At 36.2% G+C, this 20,665-nt stretch overlaps 2 protein-coding genes across 2 annotated transcripts in view; one reads left to right on the top strand and one right to left on the bottom strand.

Moving 5' to 3' along the window:
* The window catches only part of LOC116174284, a 56,340-nt gene extending 40,498 nt beyond the window's left edge, over nucleotides 1-15,842 (top strand). The window contains exons 2-5 of the mRNA XM_031492174.1: nucleotides 4,872-5,123; nucleotides 5,171-5,341; nucleotides 5,391-5,683; nucleotides 14,227-15,842. Of these exons, the coding sequence (XP_031348034.1) occupies nucleotides 4,872-5,123; nucleotides 5,171-5,341; nucleotides 5,391-5,683; nucleotides 14,227-15,544 (2,034 nt within the window). The 3' untranslated portion in view covers nucleotides 15,545-15,842. The remainder of the gene's footprint in view (nucleotides 1-4,871; nucleotides 5,124-5,170; nucleotides 5,342-5,390; nucleotides 5,684-14,226) is intronic.
* The window catches only part of LOC116174287 (E3 ubiquitin-protein ligase MYCBP2), a 119,419-nt gene that overhangs the window by 56,828 nt on the left and 41,926 nt on the right, over nucleotides 1-20,665 (bottom strand). The gene's annotated exons all lie outside the window — the stretch shown is intronic.

Below are 20,665 nucleotides of genomic sequence, written 5' to 3'. Positions count from 1 at the left end.
CACGGCAATGGCACTTATCGCTTAAAACTAATTTCTGGGCCATTATCCTCTTTGTTTAAACATTATAACGCTTTTGCATTCAAGTTTATAATTATTTTCTGATCAAGAATTGACATTTGAAAATACCCTTTCCTTCTACTAAGCGTATAACGTGCTTCTACCGTAAAACATTCTGGAAACATTCGACGATTTGTCACGGCCGCACTTTTCTGTTTTTTTATTTATATAAAAAACAGGCTCTACTTGTCGGCGAAAAAAAAGAGGTAAGCGGGATTCCCATATAAAATAAGTAAATCCATATAAGACCTTTACGGTACCTTTTAATATTCTTCTAACTTGTTCTCAAAACAGGTTGAACCGCCGCACTTTTTAACTTTCTTTATTAAAAGCTGTCTCGATATGGGTAGTGTGTGACTCAAAGTAAAATGATACTTGGTTATCCTTAAACGTTCTCGATTGAAATTACCACAAGAATAATCCTTTTTTTTTCATCATCTGATTACCAACCACTTATAACTGAGTTGGTAGGCTTCAACGTCACTCCCGTTTTTTTTCTATAAATACGTCAGTTCGTTTTTTACAACGTGGATTAGATTTCCTTCGGATACCATATCAAATTTAATGTAATCTGTAACGATTGATACATCCGCCATGTTCACCTGGGCAAATGCTTTTGTGTCGTTTACATTTTGAAAAACAAACTCCGCAGGAATTTTTGTAATAAACACAGCACATGTGCATCTTAATCGCCACGTAAATTTGGAATGGTGTGGCTAATTATACCAGTCAATTGTGTAGAAGAGTAATTGCCGATCATAATTGTAAAATTGAGTGACATATGTGCAATTAACAAGATTTTTTGTGTCAACCAACGGGAAGAAAGATTGGTATTCGGTCGTCGACGAGACGGCGATTTGTTTGAGTAACGTTCACCTAATTAACTTCATAGATTGACTCATAATTTAACAAAATGTAATTAGCAATTACCCTCCAGGAAATCAATTAAAAGATTAATAGCTCCTCCGCTACGGTTGGTACGTATAGACGTCGCCCATATTTAATATGATTGCTTGTGAACTGTTTCCGCTCTCGCAAACACTACCAAAAAGTACCCCTGATATCTATCAATGAAATTACTTCTGAGCTTTCCACTATGTTCCCCTGAAGAATTTGACTTTGAACTCCATGGTAGCAAAGATGTTCGTGAACAATTCGAGGAGTTCTTATGGACTTCGGCTATTCTCGACAATATTTGCGTGTAACTGACATGTTACACATTCCTTAATTCATATCTTTAAACAGTCATTATCAGTAATTATTCGGCCCCTCATTACATCGGCCGATATACAGAGTGTGTTGAGTATTAAGAAAAATTTGGTGGTAGAGGGATTAAAATATGTTTTTCAAATAAATATTTCGTTTGGGAGTTACGCGTCTAAATGTACCAAAATCTGCGTTTCTTCCTCCAGTATTTACCAAAAATGCGCCAATTACACTGCGTCCCCACTTACGCTAAAAATAATGCGCACCTCGTTGATCACCTGCATCTCTTGTTATCAGCACCAGAACACGTGCGTTAATTAAATCTCGCCCCATCCCTACATTTTAACACGCAATTTCACGTTTCCGAATTAAAAAAAACAAATATAAATAAACAATACGCAATTACAAACAATTCTAAAAGGAAAACAACACCACAGAAAAACAAATTCAAATGAAATAAACCAATTCTGTGCTTATTCGTAAATAGCACCCCCGATTTACTCTACTAACTTGAAATGTTTCTCATATACAGGGTATCCCGTTATTTTTAGTGTTTAGACCAAAATAATTACACAATATCATATACAAGGGTAAACAGCATTCAAAAGATTTATTGCATTTAATGGAAACTGTGTGGGGGTGGTAGCAACCCAAAAGAGTTTTAATGCTAAACCACCCTGTATACTAATTAGTAATTATTGCTTACTAAATTGCGAGTGTGAAATTAATTGCCTCGTGTATATCTTCTTAAAATGACAATAAAAATTAATCAGACTGCAATACGTTAATAGATTAAGAATTTCCAGGTGCGAGTCTAAAACTTTGCAAGCAAATTGCCTTCACAAAATCACCTGCAAGCAAATCACAAGTAGTTACATCGTCTTCACCGAAGTATACACAATTGTGTATTGCTTGAAGAAAGTGACGGTTTGGTCCTTAAATACAAATTAACTACAACGCTGTTTACATTCTAAAACGAGGTGAAAACTACGAAGAAAATGGTAATAACTACGAAAAGTGGCAGTACTACGACCCGATCAAACTAAAACGTTCATAAACATCTCTATTGTTTGTGCGCCACGAGTTTTTGATGCGTTCGGGTCACGGCTTTCAATCCAAATGGAAATCCCCCCCCCCCCAGCTGTGCTCTGCACGGACCGACTATAAACTTCCCGCTGACTGTTTTTTCGATATGGAATTAAAATTGGCTCCTCAGCTGCACTCTGCACGGACCGGCGATAGAATCCTCGTTGATGTTCCGTTGTAGATTTTTTTTACTTTCTACCCTGGAAATTCTACGAAAATCTTCGTCCACAGCTTGACGCTGGCTCGATAATGGTAATTGTGCAATTACCATAAAATATTCACGTACATATTAAGTTCGCACTGTATTTTCAGTTGAACATAAATCCGCCATCCATTAGTTTTCACTACACGATGAAGGACTCTGTACAAACCAGCCACATATCAATTTTTTACATGCTTATATTTCGGACATTGATTTTTTCCGAAATATAAGCATGTAAAAAATAGTATAACAAAAAAATGCAGTTTTCATCTTATTCCTGGAATAATTTAATTAAAATGACAACTCGTAACGAATTTAGAAGGCATCCACGTCAATAAACTTGTCAAATTTGCGGAAGTTTCTCTAGTATTTCAGTAATTACTCAACTTTCGCACTAAAATATAACGTACGATACCGCGGGTAGTGGTTCTTTCGTACCCGTCGATGACACGAACTCGTTTATGTTTTCAAATTAATACAAAGGATACGCTATGTAAAAAATGTAGCACTTGAGTTACATAGATTCACCTCGACCGCTTGGTGAAGAATGCCGTTCTCCCACCAAATTTTTCACAGCCTATTCGCCGATCTGCTTGAATACTTGTTTCTTATCTTAAAGTGCTTTATTTAGTTCTGTTCTATTGCCTTATGAAGCGGCACACGTATAAACTTTCCTATACCCGCAAATTTGTAAATTTCATTAAAAAATCTTTAACGCCTAAAGCGACCATGTGTAACATGATACGACAGTGTTGCAACTTAGGTTTGAAATTTTTTCAAAATTTACTCGGTGTAACCCTGAAGTCTGCCGAATGTAGGGTAGGGGTAGGGTAAGAGAAGAACACATTTTACAAAAAAAATTGGATTATTATCACTCTCCAGTATTGAGGAATGGAAGAATGGGCTACTTTGCTCCGAGGGATATCGACTTTGGAAATACACGCGCCGTTTGCTATAGGTATCACTTCGAAATCACGGAAATGAATTAAAAATTGCAGAAATCGCGTGAAAACCATCCGGAATCGCTTGAAAATCGTCGGAAATTATTCATTATGAATTTCACTCCATCCTCGCCATTTTCCAAAATTCGAATATTGACCGTATAATAAATGATACCTCCTTTAAATTCATAATCTAATATACACAGATACTTACAAAGTATAAATATAAAATATTGTCTGACATGAAATATCTATCCGGGTCGCACAAAAGATTCGAATAAACCCCCGATTAGTTGATTGACAATAAAAATTTATTCCGATACACATGAAACAATTCCTGAATGAAAGAAAAGCTTACAAATCTTGTTTGGACATAATACCCCGCACGCAGACGGTCGATAAATAAAATAAAAAAATGTTAAAATTATTTAGTTTTTTTTTAATTCAAATAATCTGGTCGGAAAGGTTTGCGATATTCAGGCGCACTAAATTCACACAAACACTAACAGCTTCTGAATTTCACCTGTTCTTGACAACATTAAACAAAATCTGGTTTGATGAGTAAGATGAACAAATTTTCGTTGGCTGTTCAGACGGTAAAATCTTTTAACCTTCACTAAGCAGACAACTGCTTGGTCTAATCGCATTCGAACTAACGTTTTCTCAATACGGACAAACCATTTTAAAAAATATTCACAAACGTCCCGTCATTATTTTTGGTGTTTAGACCGAAATAACGTCTACATGACGTTGTTTACACAACACAATGTGTTTAAAAGAATACATGATAACGAACAAAATCTTCAAAATTATTTTATGCCACAAAGAAACTATTCGGTAATTAAAATTAATGGAAAGCAAGTTTCATCGTTGTTTATTACAAATTATGATTATCATCATTTAACCTGAAAATTAGAGTGCATTCATACCACGAAAGAGATTGGATTATGCCAATTACTAACAACTGATCGTAGGTTAGTGAATGCATTCACAGCGATAACAAAATTGCGCAATAGAACCAAAGTTAGGTGCTCCCCAGGGTTCTAATGCGCCACTACTATTTAGAGCCAGCGTTTTTGTTGAATCAAGTAATGCTTATCATTCAACTGGAAAAATGCGAATATAATCTATAAAAAATATTTATTGACGCATCCCAGTTTTTGGAAGGCAAAAACGAACAGCAACAAAACATTGTTATCTGCGGTTAGTAAGAAATGCAAACCGCAATAGAGGATGAAAGTTGTTATACTATAAACTGTGATGTGGTTTAACCTTAAAAGTTATTCATGCATAACAGATTATAGCGTCATTATATTACTCAACCACTAATTTATATTTGATAGAATTGTATTAACGGCAATCTTTCTTTTTTGTTGCAGATCGTGGAATTTACACCTGGTTCCATTCCGTCGCGTACATTAGAAATAGCGATCAGCGGAGGAAGCGATGTAACTCTACAACCGTACACGCTAAATTCTCCCATCGGTTTTCAATTTCTTCGAGTCGATGGGACCCGCCGATTCGTCATACGCAAAAATGCGTTTTTAGATCTTTCCTCGGCCAGTTTGGCGTTTCAGGTGGTGAACTGTGATCGCTTGGTCGTGGAGACGCACGCGTTCAAAAATATGCAGGTAGCTATCTCGAGAACCATGATGAATGGCTATAAGTTTGCTTTTAGACACCAATTTCCGTAGATGTAAGTCGATGTTCCTACGTATCTATACAAAGCTCCGCGTTCAGCCGTTTGCAAGACGGAAAATTTCGCAATATCCCCTACCTCGACCTGGCCGAAGACGCGTTTCTATTCGAAAATCAAGGAATAATCGGTCGCCATGGTCCAGTATCATCGGTAAGCAAGGTTTCGTATACGAACGTGCGGTTAACTCGATATGTTCCAGCTCTCATTCCATAATGTAATCATGCCAAAAATACCGACGGACACATTTCATTCGTCGCTGGCGGAAATTAGTATAAAGAATTCGGAAATTAGGGAAATTCATACTGATGCGTTTAAAGCTAGTCAAATATCTGCAATACTATTTGTAAATAGCACCATACATAAGATCCAATCCAGAGCGTTTAGCGATCGAACTCTCCTAATCAATTTCAAATTCACGAAATGCAAGATTCACCTCTTGGAAATGGGATCTGTTATGGCATCCATGACGAACCTTACTGTTGAACATTCCAAGTAAGTACATCAAGTAATTCTTATCCTTTGGATACACTTTTTCCGGACTAACAATCAAACTCCCAACTAAAAAATTATGTGCGCCCTTAAAAAAAAATTGAGTTTCTTAAAGCTCTTTAAATCGAAGCCTTTGGCGATAATCCGTACAAATACAGCTTAAAACTAATTAGGGCAGAACACGGGACCATTTTATTTTATAATCTCTGTTATAGTAGGGGATTTTCTCGAGCGCGTCAGACTAAAGTAAAGTGGGTTGACTACGTGTTGAAAAGTGTACATTGCAATAATCTGACGATTTTAACGAAGACAGTGGGAGGGTCACAAACTTGCAAAAAGACATTGGTAGGTGGAGCAATAAATTCCACATTTCAGAAATAAATTAGGCACTGAATTGCGATTACTTTTAAGGAAATTCGACGGTGGGGGTGCACAGTTAACGACCATTATTATAGAGAGTGGTGAGGGTTGTAATAAAAAATGAGGTTAACATTGCTAACAATGCGTAAACCTCCATCGTAAATCAAAAATCAATATCTTCATGATTTAACAATCAACATTTTTACACAAATGCATCTTCATCAAAGGGGGGTGGGCAATAGAAATAAAAAAGTTTCTAGTAATGCAAATCGTTTGAGCGAGTATCTAAAAAAATATTGGCCACACCAGAAGAGTCATTCATCCCAATTGAGACAGTCCGTTTAGCCATTTTCCCAATGGAATTTGTGAATAAATAATATCGACTTGGATTTACGATTCAACACTTTCGCTACTTAATAATTAATGATCTTCGCGGCTTATTAAGTACCACTAGATTGTAGTTCTGCGCTGAAAGTCAAATGGGAAAATCGACGTAACGTAACTCTTTGCAAATTGCACAGATTTCCTTAATTTGCCTGCTCTATACATATTACAATTACTCAGTTACTCATGTCTGCGGTTAAATATAATTATGTATTCAAAAACCCAATATAAATGAAAACAAGTAACCTTGTACTTTAAACATACTAGAAGCTTGATAGGTCAAATAGCATTAGATACACATATTTTGAATGGTAGCCGCTTCCCACATCGAATGCAAAATGTTTCCAGTCCAAAAATATGCGTCTACCCAAAACGCGCTATTCGTTTTCGGACGTTTTTCGTCTAAAATTTGTGCAAACATCAAGATCTTTTGTCTCTTGGCCATCGACGCAACGCATGAGGACTTTTCCCCACAAAGATGGTGCATAAATATCGACTTCAATATGTCAAATGCAAATGATTCTATGATTAGGTTATATTATACAGGGTGATTCACGTAGCCCGTTCGTTAGAAGTTGAAATGGAAACTCGAAATTTGGTTGACAGCCATAATCGACCATTGCGAATTGCAATAAAATAATTTCAAGATGGCCCCGCTTCCGTAAATACCGGAAGTGGCGCCGCCATTTTGGATTTTTAAAATAGAAACATAGCAGTTTCAAATTGTTATTCTGAATTCAACGCAATTAAGATTTAAGTACGTATGTTCGAAAGTTTTTGACATGGCCATTTTTCTCTAAAAATGTGAAGAAGTGTCCATTCAAAAATGCATATCTCGAAAACCATTCAAGATAAGTGAGCGCTCGTTTTAAATGATCGAATGCTTAGAGTGTAAGGAATCTTAGGACCGCTGAAAGTCATGAAAAAGTCTCCAGGCCTGCTGCGATTTTTGAAAATTAGCGATCAAGAATGTAAAAGCTTCTTTTTTCAAATTGCAACTACTATTTCTGATGCGAGAAATGGATGTAGATTTAAATTTTAGGACCACTTTTAACATTCTATTCTATATCCGGTAGTTATTGAGCATTTTTTAAAGAAATATATTCTCATTTCTCATTAGGTGTAGTATGTAGGCTTTGGATGCAATCGTTTTATTTTTCATGTCCTTCGAATTGAATGCCAAACAATGTTATCTTATAGTGTTCAATTTTTATTTTTATTTATTGTTATTTATGGCGAGGATAATCAAATGACAATAACTCAAAAACTACAAGATATTGGCATACATTGGCATGTTTGGCATTAGTAGTAGTTCCAATTTGATAAACTGACATTTCAATTTTTGTCATTTCTTTATTGCTAATTTGGAAAAATCGCAGCAGCCCTAGAAACTTTTTCACTCGGCGGTCACTAGATTCGATTATAGAAAAGAGCACGGTTTAAAAGACACGAATTGTTGAATGGACCCTTGCACCTTCAAATTAGATAAAAATTGACATATGTCAAAAACTATGACAGGTAGGTACTTTGCGTTGAATTCAGAATAAAATAGCGCATTTAAAAAAAAAGAAAATGGTATGTTTCTATTTAAAAACACAAGATGGCGCCATTTACGGTATTTATGGAAACGGCGCGATCTTGAAATTATTTCATTTCGATTCACAATGGTCAAACAACACTCAAGCAACATTTAAATGTAAAATTATATTCAAACATTGAAATAATCAGATGCTGGAATATTGAAATATAAAAATATTCAATACTGGGAGTGTTTAAATAATATTTAGAGAACACTAAAAACACCAATCCGAGTCCCAATTCAAATTAATCAGGGTGGAAATTTTGCCTGAAATATTGAATATATCTTGAAATTAAAACAATATTTTTTGAAAGAAGTTTTGTATGGTATCATCAAAAAATTGCTACCAATGTCTACGTACTTTAAATTTGTGGTCAGTGGCGTAACTCTGTATGGCCAACGGAGGCATATTTTTCTTAACGGCAACTAGTTTTGGTTACATATTATTAAAGAGTACAGTTTTTTTTAATATAGCAGCATAAAAGAAGAGTATGTAATTAATATGACCCCCTGGACCATGCAGAAGTACGCTACTGGCCACAAATTTAAAGTAGGTACATAGTAATGTAACCATTTTTTTAAAATAATTTTGGATACCATAATCTCTTTTAAAGTAAATTGATTCTAAATCTTGTTTGGCGAGTCTATACGGAGCGCATATGTACTATGAATAGTCACAGTTACGAAAGGAATATGAGTGAAAAGGACTTACTTGTTGTTTCGAAGTAGGCCTTCTTATACCAAGGCGCAATAAACAAACGAAGACGATAAGGGATGCGACAGGGAACCGTTGGTTGCCTTTTGCGATAGCCATAACGTAGGCGATGATTTGCAGCTACAAGAACGAGGATTTTGTAGGAAATCACGGCGATGTACAAATTATATTCGATGAAATGACATGGTGCTTTTTAACAGCCATGTTCATTGTTAACGATATATTCTTCGAATGTTGTTCAACTTCAACTTGTACGCGTATTCTAACTTCGACGGCTCATGCGCCGCACATGACAAGTGGGAATATATATAAATATATACAGAGACAGGCGAAATAATTATATACAGGGCGTGCTAAGGATAATTTCAAAGGAATAACTAAAGGTAATAAAAGTCCTATTTTGGGGAGGCAACATATACGTCTGTTTGAGTTTAGCTGTCACAGCGGATATCTCGACTACTGTCAGAGATATGACAAAATATTACAGAAGAAAAATTGTTCTACATTTAATCTGTTATAGCCAAAAAACAAATGAAAATCAAATGTTTTAGGTGCAGCAAGTAATTAAAAATTTTAAATAAAATCTATCAAATTTTATACTACGCACGATAAACTGTACAAAATTCTCTTTCCAACGATATATCACATGTCGCATCAGTATCTATTCTAATAAATTAAATAAGTAGGTAAATCGATAATTAAAGTACAAATGCACGCTTCCGTAGATTATAGCTTTTTATCAGAGAAAGTAGGCGAGGAAACTATTTGTCAGCTTGTAGTTAAACAAATAACATAACATGAACAAATGCTGTAGTGTACCTCCATAGCAGATCCATGTTTTCATCGCCTACCGTGCATTTGTTACTTAATTATCGATTTACGTATTAAACAATTTAATGACTTGTGATATATCGTTGGAAAGAGATTTTTCTACAGTTTCAGAATATGTAAATTGGTAGATTTCATTTAAAATTTTGAATGATTTGCTGTACCTAACACATTTAACTTTCAATTATTTTTTAACAGACAATGTCGTTTTTATCATATCGCCAGCAGTAGGTAACAGAGACAGCTTCAAAAAGACTGTATTCATAGTTTCAGACAAAATTTCCACCTTGTACATTTTCTACCGATATTGCAAGCCTCTACAATTGAATTTGGCTAAATTCAATTCGCCTCATTAAAGTTATATCCATAAATTCATGTGCAATTTAATTTTTTTCTTGGGCGATAATTAGAGTCAATTGTTTGACCCGTTCAACAAACGTATAAGCATTTAAGCAATAAACCTCCAGTGCTCTCTTGGGCGAATTTTTATGAGGAAATTGGAAACTTATGTCGATGTTAAATCATGTGACGAGTGCTTTAGTCCTGGATTTTTGTCTCTATATCCTTCCGTCCGTGTGTGCACGATAAAGGTGGGTATCGTTGACACACTCCGCTAGCTCTAGAACGTAAACAGTTCGAGAATACGAAAGCGCAGGAACTTGCATTTCAAGTTCTTGCGATTCTGAGATTTTTGAATTCCTTCGGGTGTTCGATTTTTAGGTTGAAATTGGTGCCATATTGGAAATGTCATCTTCACTTATCACTAATCTGCAGTTTACAAAGGTGTCACCATGGCGAATTACTCGTCCCAACTTTTCAAATTGACACGGTGCATTTATCTCGGGCGGCAAAAAAGATTACCTCGATATCAAAACAAACTGGTTTGCTGAACACATTGACAAATTTTCGATGGCTGTTCGAACGGAATACTTTTAACTTTTATAACTCTTCCGTAAACGAACAAATCGTATTAAACCTCTCACAGGAATGTAATTCAACTTCCATTTTCCATTTTAGAATTGTAATTCAACTGCTCCTGCACAGATTATTATGATAACGACGAAACTGCGTCTTCAATAACCATAAAGGTTAGCGTACAGAAGCGTACACGCTCTTTTTTTCCCGCCGCGAGAAGTACAGCATACGGTGAGACAGCCCAGCCCGGCTTAGGCTAACAAGCACCGTTTCTTCCTTATTTTCCTATTTAAATGAACACCACTTCCCCGTGTTCCCTCTACCATAACAAACATACGAGCAACAGAATCATACACCTGCATCTTAATAATCAGCGCCAAACACACGTGCGTTTCGAAATCAATAAACGTTCGCTTATCGCCCACCACCAGATAGCACTTAAATTATGCAATTAAAAACAATTCTAAAATGGAAAAATTGACACTAAAATAACAAATTCAGATGAAAATTCGGTGCGATTATTCGTAATGAAAAAATCCTCCAGATTTAAATTACATTAAAATTTTACCCATATACAAGGTTGGCCCGTTGACGTTGTTTACACAATAATATTTATACATTATACGGATATGACTCTCTCGCCATGTCATATAATGCAATAAATAAAAAATATCGGTGGCTTATATACATTAGGTACCTATATCGTTCACTTACATCACTAAGCAGATTTATGATAATCTATCTATCTGAAACGCATTTGCTATACATTTTTCCTTTCAACATGAATTTTTTATTCTTACATTTACCATTTTATATTTTCTTCCACGGCTCTGAGAATGATAAAAAAAATTGATAAAAGGTTTTCACCCTATATAGCGCATTTTCCATGAATTGAACAGCGCTTCTCTTTTATGAAGAGTGGACAGAACCAAATAGTGTTGTCGCAAAAAATTTTTCACGTCACGATTGTCTACCTATTAAAAAACAATGTAACTGTAGATATTAATCATGAAAGTAAATCTAAAGGTCATTTTAATTATAAGGTTTGTTTATGTTAAGATCTCGGTTAAGATAGTTTTCATAAAAATAATATCCCACATCAGATAGGTATAATCGAGGGTATAATATTTTTGGGTCAAACTGAAAGGGGTAAAATTAGTTCGCTCGCTTTAGGGTTATGGGGGAAAATAAAAACATTGTCCATTTCAGAATGACCCTATAATTTTTTAGTTAAAAGAGAATGATTGTTGAATAATGTGCCGTATGCAAAATAAGTATACAGAGTCAGTTATAGTTATTTACATAAAAGTCCGGAAAATGACACATTACTGGCGAGGAAATTTGAAGTACAAGAGGGCCGAGTACTTTACTTGCGAGTCAAGTAATGTCATTTTACTGACGAGTTTTGTATTAAATTTTACCCGAAATCGTATTTTAACATAAAATTTCGATTTTCATATAGAACTTTTGATTAATGCCAATCTATCAATGATGACAGGAGTTATTATAGACATTTAGCAATGTGACACGTGCGGCAGGAAAAGTGACAGGTGCGGCCGGTAAAGTGACAGTTGCGTCCGGTAAAGGGACAGGCGGCAGGAAAAGTAGACTGGTCTGCCTCCGTCATGGAAACTGACATTTTCTCTCGTATTTTCCTGACATAAAGTAGGCATGAAAATGAAGGTTTCATGACGATTTTGGGTAAAAAAAATTATCGGACCTTACTTCATTTATTTAAATGTAACAAAATGACCACATATTCAATTCATATTCAAAAACATAAAAAAAATTTGTTGTTTAGAGTAGGTGTGCTGCCACATTTGTTCCTCTTTTTCATCGCAGTAGGTATTAGATTGAAGTTTTGAAAGAATGCACAAAAGAATGGAAAATTTAAACACCTTTCACATTTCCTTCATATCTGCCAGCATTAACAATGCATTTAAGATTTTGTGTGAGAGATGCTTCATATTCATCCACCAGCAACTTTTCATACTCTACTGGATTTGGATTTTGCACCTACCAACTTTTCTTGTGCTTTTGCAACAAGCCACCGTGGATTATCTTTTTCAACCGAAGTCATTTTATTTACAAAGACAGTGATTTTTATAGGCAAAGGTCAAGTGACATTTCCATTTTTATGGAAAAACCGAAAAATTAACAAAAATTAGTAATACTATGAAAGTCTACACTCTTTCTTGTAACCATCAAAACTCTGCGCAATCATTTTAAAATTTAAAGCACCATGTCGAGTACTTATGACCTTGAGCACATTTGACGGAAAATATAAGCTAAAAATACCTTAAAATAAACTTTAAACTGGAATAGATAAGTATCGTCACGATGTCGTTACCCGTTTCTCAGTTTGCATTTTCTATTTCTAGCGCATTTTTGCAAATTTATTTGTAAAAAGGTAGCTTTTAATACTTTTAATATCAGTTTGGCCGGCCGGCTGGCTGGATAGCAGCAAATGCGGACCTGTAGAACAATACTAAATGATGTGGGGTCGGCAACACGGTGATTTTTCAGTTTTTTTCCTATCTTTTACAGTTTTGGTACGATTGTTTTCCAACTGATGTCGGAAAGATCTTGTAAGCGCGCACAACTCCTGCGTGACGGAATTATTTTTCCACCTTTTGCAAGGCACGCGTTTTCGAGGGGTAGTCGACTTCCCAATGCAAATTTTGCCACGCAAGTTTCTTAAGGCTCGAATCGCGGCCTCTCTTTCTCGTGTCGCCAATAGAAGCTCGAGCTACAGAAGTGCCCCAAAAATGAAGTACTATTTTGTGGAGGGTTTTTTGCGAAATCTATCAAAATGGCGTATTTATATGACTGTGGGGACGAGCGTCAGAAGTGGGTAATTTTGTTGTTTAACAAAAAATGCCACTTTCATCTCATCTAATTCGCCCACAAATAAAATTTTGGAAAAATAAAGACAAACACTAAAAAATACACCAAAAAGAGGTAAGTAAAAATCTGGCCAGTAAACCTAATGGAAAGAGTATCCATCAATATTATACGACCTTTTTGCGCCCTCGGGAAGTGCCTAGTCTGCCTAGTAGAAAATGCCCCCTTGTATCAACCTTGGTAGCTACTACGGAGTTCATCAATTCAGGAACGCAGTGTCCCTTAGTATTGGAACATGGTATCTCCACAATCCTAATGATACGATGAGACTGTGAACATTAACATAGCACCCCCTCAAAAGTCAAAGGCTATATTACCAAATGATCCTAGAGAAACTAAAAGTTCCTTTAGTCAGAAATTTAAAATGACGCTATCGTACGCTTTGTCTAAACACTTTCGTCTAATTGTGTTTTTAGCGCATTTTTTATGAATTAAAAAAATGTGCTATTGTTTGCGTTTTGTCCGTCCGTCCGGACCCACTTGTGCCGTTTCGAACTACTTCTGTCCTCTTATCAAAATACGGGATGGAGGGGGAGGGGGGAGTGGAACTAGTTTTATCCTTCACGGTACTCTAATGAAAGATCTCAACGAAAGGAAGTAATTTCTACCAACCATAGCCCTCCTCCTCGACCTCTTTATCGTGATCGTGTATATTCCCTTATACCTCAAGCATGGATTGTCGGAAGAGGGTACCCACAAAGGGCGATTGAGCCATCTGCAAGGAATATATCCATTGGTGATGTCAAAACAAAAACTATTTCGGTTAAAAAAAATGCGCTTTATCTGCACAAGAGTTGTGCACAATTTATACTTGTTTTAGTTCTGTTGCTATAAACGATGTTGATTATCTTTTTTTTGCAGGCTTACAGAGATACAAACAGGAGCCATAAATAGCACAGTAGCAAAAGCCATAATATCCGACAACGAAATTGGAACCTTCCACTCTCGCGGATTCGTTTTAAACAACTGGAATCGTATCAACATGGACAACAACATAATAAAGCGCGCGGGCAGTTTCTTCCTCGATGTGCCTTACAATCACGAAATTCAACACTACGAGTTCACGTTCATAGGAAACGAAATTTATCGCGTCGAAACTAACTCGCTAAGTTTCATGCCCGACCTTCACTATACCGTGCAGAATCTTAAATTTGATAATAATTTTTTTAATCAAACATGTCACTGTGATATAGATAAGTGGGTATTAGAGTTATTAGGGGATCAAGTGCAGGATGCGTCGTTTGTTCTCAATACTAGTTTTTGTACGATCAACGCCCTTCTGGCGAGGTGCTTCGAGCTGCAAGAGGGACTCATCAACATGCATAACTTTACTCAATTGGTGTGCGGAGTTGAAGACTCGATCAAGTGCGAACCCTACTCGGGCGAAACGAAAATATTGGACACCACGACGATAATCGACACCGAAAACGCAATGGACTCAAACAGCAACTTGATCTTGGGGCTCGTACTGGGTGCAGTAGTAGTTATAGCGATCAGCGGTACTATCGTAATTTTACTCATTCGCGGCGGACTGTGGTTGAAACGAAAGGGATACTGCATGCGATTCCGAAACTTGCACTATCGCAATGAGCACCCGATATCGGAAGAGGAAGGTACCATCGTCCCCATCGAAAGTCGCGACAAACTGGACGTACCAGAAGAACTAACTCCGGAAATCTTGCAAAGGCTCAGAGAACAACTGGAGGACCCCACGACGCACGACGACGCCCGAGAGATGATCGAAAGGCTGTACGAACTTTTCATAACCGGCGAAAGCTACACGAACAATAATAAGCAAGACGAAGAGGCGCATCTGTACGAAGAATTGGGAAATTTGCAGCTACCCGCGGCGGCACAGCACGAAAAGCGTCTAAGCGAAACCGAACCGTTCGGTTTTCTCAGAATGATGGAAGAGAAATATAATACGACCGCCCTTGCGATTTTGGGAACCAAACCGGCGTTGGTCGACGAGTACTCCGAACCGACTGACGCGGCGGTTCATCTGTACTCGGAGCTGCAGAACAAGACTGACGACGTTATTGACTTAGATGGAAAAGATTCCGTAAAGTCATTTCCGAGTGGAACGCAGAGATCCAATAATTCCAGAAGTATTGCATTTCGCCCACTGCCCGAGAAGCCGAGGAGTATTTTCGATGAAGCTGGGCCTTCGAAGATGTAGTTGACAGAACTGAGTTGTTTCTTTCATTTACTCTGTAAAGATATTTTTATTTTTGTTTACCAAATAATCCTAATGCGATTTTGAGAGTTTAACTGTTTATTGGGTTTGATACGCCCTACTGTGATAAATGTACAGTTTTCTATAATAGTCGTCATGTTAATACTGTGTATATTTTGAATTTTGCAGTTTGAAGTCGACTTCGCTGTGTTTATACTGTAATATATGTATATCTAATCGTCTTAACGTGAGTTACTATAAATTTTATAAGAGAAGAGAAATAAATAAGTTTTAAATTCGAGTTAGTTAATTTAAGTGAACAAAGAAAGTACAACAGACACTAAAGTACATACATCCTTCACAATGACTTATAAAAATAGAGCAGTTGGACGTACATATACGTAATACCAATTTTTAAATCAGTCATAAAGTTAGTTAGATGCTCACAGATTTTACTCTTAAAGTGTATAAAGTGCAAGTTGAAAGAATTGAAAATCATGCTCGAATTTTAAATATGCTTGCAGTTCTGTTCGAAATATACTATCATTCAAAATTCTTACGCCTAGGTATTTCCTTTCTAAACCCGCTTAGTAAAAATGTAAATTGTTCCCGTAATAGATTTATTACCTTAGTCCTTTATTTTTGCCGCTAGAGGCCATCCGTGTTTTTTTCGCATTCGTTGTACATGAACAGCTTCCATTATTATTTGTAAGAACGTACACGCCGTCTTTGAGTTGTGATAAGTTTTGTCATTAACTCTAATAGGGTTTTGTTGGTGGTTGTTATATCTTTGAGAAGTTTCTTTCTTCAGTATTTGCTTCGCTTCATAGAATACAATACCCGTTTTTTGTGGAGATATTTTACAAGTTCTAAGGCCGTTTACGGTATGTAACAACAATTGCGCATTACCTTTGACTTTGAATAATGATTTTCTCAATATTGCACAAGGAAAATCCATTGGATAATTCCACCGCCTTCATCATTGTATCCTTCAAATTTGTTTGTTATACGACGATATTAGTAGCTGTTGCTTTGTGAATTACTTTTTAGCGCATTTCCACAAAAAAAAATGCGTTATTGTGGCCACGTTCCGTCCGTCCGTCCGCTCGTTCGCTGAGACGCTACTAGTTCTTTATCTTAAGAGCTATTGTTCTATTTTTTTCGCTATTTGCTTCGATATGGTGTCGAGGCTTGCACCAAGGAAGGAATTTTTTCTGCGTTTATTACTAAAAAAGTTATTGTAAAAAAACCAAAAAACCGTTTTTTACATGTTCCATAATTTTACACTTTTGCCGTTTATTAACTATCCTAGAGATCGTGTATAATTTTGTATTGCTGTCTGTCGTCTGTCTGTTGGTCTGTCCGTCTGTTCCTTTGTCTGTCTGTCCCTCTATCTATCCGTGTGAACGATAATTTTGTTGAGAAATGTCCAAACGCTTTTAGATCTTCGTTAGTTATGAACTGAATTGCATGAAATTCAATATGGGCATAGCTTTAGCCATATAATAGGCGATGCCAAAAGTTGAGTCGAATCGATTCAAAATTCACAGTGCCCTTTTCGCATCTCGACCATTTATAAACCGAATTGCACTTTTTTATTTATAAAAGTATTTGAATGAAATTTGATACATAGGCGCTTGGAATAAAGGAAAATCTAACGCCAGTTTCAAAATTTGGTTTTGCGCATGCGCAGATTCCAACTTTCTTATTTAGAAAAGCATTGAAATGAAATTCTTCTTATAAACAGAAATTGAAGTAGCCCGTTAAAAATGGATTGCACATGTGCACGTTATCTTTCATATTTGTGGCCGGATTTTTACGATTTTAACAGAAGTTGCATCTTACAAATAGGAAATGAATGCAAGTGGAAATGCGCTTTTTGTAAATCGTTTACGATTACTTTTTAACTTGTTTGAAATTACAGAGACCGAAACCAATATCTACGATTTTTAGTTAGGTTACTTGTGCCACTCCGAAGAATTTGTTCACGCTCCATTATTTACATTTTGAATTAATTAGAACCAATTGTATCCATGATCGAATTAAAATTTTGCTTTTGTTATTTGTTTGGTTAACATAATCTGAATTATTGATTCGATTCTTCTATTTGTTTTAAGAAGGTAGCGGTAGAAAGTATAGGGAAGCGTTGACCTTCACTGTGATTGGTTAAAACACGAGTCAGTATTAAGCTGAAAAATAAAACGCGTGACGGATTTTGTAAGGTGGTAGTTTCTATTGCCAACTAAACTGTCGAACTGGCATTGGCCGTTATTGTCTAAATCCATGGGTGAAATCGTTTGATTTATTTCTCTTCGCAGTGCTCGACATTTCTACTTTACAATAATTTGGAGTCGTTTTATATTTTTCCTGTGTGTGCAAACATAGCGCCATCTAGGTCTTATAATGAATGTAGTATAGATAGTATACAATGTATTTTAGAGACATTGCTATACCGCAATATTTGTACCGCGCTATTCACTATCCCTCTTGCTTGCTTGTTTATGTTGTTATCGGTTACAGATAAAACAGATAACGCCCTTCTGAGCTCAAAGGTAAGCATGGCTATTTTCGACGACAACTTGATACAACGTTTGATTACATACGTTTTCGATACAATCGAATTGTAATTACTACATTTGTTTGATAAGTCATAGCTCCGTTGTTTTCTGCGGAATCTTGTTTGGATATTGACCCTGACTACGAGTTCATACCCTTCTTGTTAAAAATTTTAAACTGTGACATTTCAGATCTAGATATTACGGTGTCCTATTCGTAACAAGATCGTAATTTTCGTTTACGCTAAACATAATACTTTATTATGAAATACTGTGTATACAAAAGTTGGTTTTTAATTAGCTGATACAGTGCAGCGTCTAAATATGTATGTGTATGTGTAACGATACGCTGGGTTACCTACTCGGCTATCGGCTTATTCTTAAATTTGCGAGTTATTGATTACCTACTTTTTAGGAGTGTATTCAATTAATTAATTTAAAAATTGTTAACCGTAAGTCAGATTTATAATTTAAAAAATGTTTATTTCACATTCAAACTGTTTATTAAATTTTAAACTTAAATTAAAATTAACATTAAAATTGAAATTAAATTAGTTTTTTGTTTGGTAATTGGACATTGCTCTTTGAAGGTAATGCAACCTTTATTTGGAAGAGAGTGAAAATTTGGTGTTGTACGAGTATTATTTATTATTGAAGAAAAAGAGGAATTTTGATAGCGTATCCAGATATTATTTATAGCTTATCATTTCCTAACTTCAAAGGGCGGATTCCATTGTACAGGGTGGTTCAAACTCGTGTCTCACCATTGGGATCTGCGTAACGCATTTACAGTTTCTGAAAGATCTTTGAAAGTAATCGAGATTTTCCCTAGTTGAAACGGTCGGAAATGGAGGGTTCCCGTTAGCACTTTCTATGGGCATTTTTTTTCGGAGAATCTGAATCGGAATTTCCATAACAGGCTAGATGTAGAAGATACTATTTTCTGATTTCTTTTGGGCGCCATATTGAATTTTTAAAAAATGACGTGCCGCATTCTATACTTTTACATAAATAAGCTCGTGGGCCACTGAAAATTTAATCAGTTCTTCCTTGGATGATGATAAACATAAAACTAAAAACAGAATTGGAAACCGTTCGCGAGTAATCATGTACACAGACGGACGGACAGAGCCGCTATACAAGGATGGTCCAGAGCAACCGTCCATCCGTTTTATAAATCAGGGGCTTGACCATTTTTAACAAATATACCGCAGGGAGCTCACTAATATTGTTCTATCGCATTCGTCATTACCAGCATACTGGATTCCCACAATCCCCACTCTTTGGCGGGGGAGGGGGGGGGGGTCGGCGTGTAACTTTGTAATTCCAAATGGGAACCCAAACTTTTTACATTACATTGCATACTTACTAAATTCTACCATTGTATATTTATTCTACTCAAATATGAAAAATGTATTCGAAACATTTTTTTTTCACTACTAGCGTCTGATGACATGATTATTAACCTTTTTTCCACTTGTAAAGTAGGCTTTCTCGGCATTTGTTCAAAGTGGTTAATAATGTGGATATTATTAACTAGTAGTCAATAATGAGAACTGTCACGCTGTCACTTTTAGAATACACAACCCGAAAATTCGCTCAATGAACGTTTAGACAAGTTCTCTAAAATGAATAATTCCTACCATCCGCCATTTCCAGAGAAATTAAATACCTAAAAAACATTTAAAAAAAATTCGAACGAAATTACTGTTTGAAAATATCTCAATGACAGAACAAAATACGGCCTGTTTGACTTGTACTTCTACGTACTTGATGTTAAATTAATAAACAAAAAATTCTGTCCAACCGTTCATTTTCTTAGATATTAATATAATATGTTAATTTAGAGGACTTCAAGTGCTAGTAGTGAAAAAAATAGCATATATACCACGGTAGAGAAGTCTATTATTGCCTTCGCACCTTACACCCCTCGGCGCAAGCGCCTCGAGATGTAATCTTGGTGCTCAGCCAATAATACTGTACTTCTCTACCTTGATATATAATGTACTATTTCTTGTTGCAGCAGGTGGCGCTGTAATCACGGAAACCAATTTTAATGTTTATAAAAAAACATGTTCCGTAACGTAACTGAAATTTAAAAAACCATAAAACATCAACAAAAAAATATTCCAAACCCTAATCTACTCTGCTGAAATATTAAAGTTTAAAAAACATTTGATTTACAAGATACAAATTTACTGTTTCTGTGCTTACAGCGCTACTTCTTACGACAACAAAAAATGCGTGTGGGGGGAATTCAATTTCCGGGCCATTCGATAGAAAACCACAATATTAGTACATGGGCTACAGTGCCCCCCCCCCCCCCCCCCCCCATTTTGTTCATCAATTTTGTGTCGATCTCATTTCCATTATGCGAGATTTCTTGTATGTTTTCCGTGTTGGGACAAAGTTCGGGTTTGGGCCCCTCCCTTTACCAAATCCTGGGACCGCCACTGCTGGGCTATTTATCAAAAATGTTCAAGCCCCTCAGCCTCAGTTATAAACCGGGTGGTCTCCTGTATTTATTTATAATTAAAACATCAACACAGACAACTACAGCGGACCGTCT

This window comes from Photinus pyralis, unplaced genomic scaffold (genome assembly GCF_008802855.1).
Source record: "Photinus pyralis isolate 1611_PpyrPB1 unplaced genomic scaffold, Ppyr1.3 Ppyr1.4_LG6, whole genome shotgun sequence".
Lineage (NCBI taxonomy): Eukaryota > Metazoa > Arthropoda > Insecta > Coleoptera > Lampyridae > Photinus > Photinus pyralis.
This window is presented reverse-complemented; position numbering and strand designations above follow the sequence as displayed.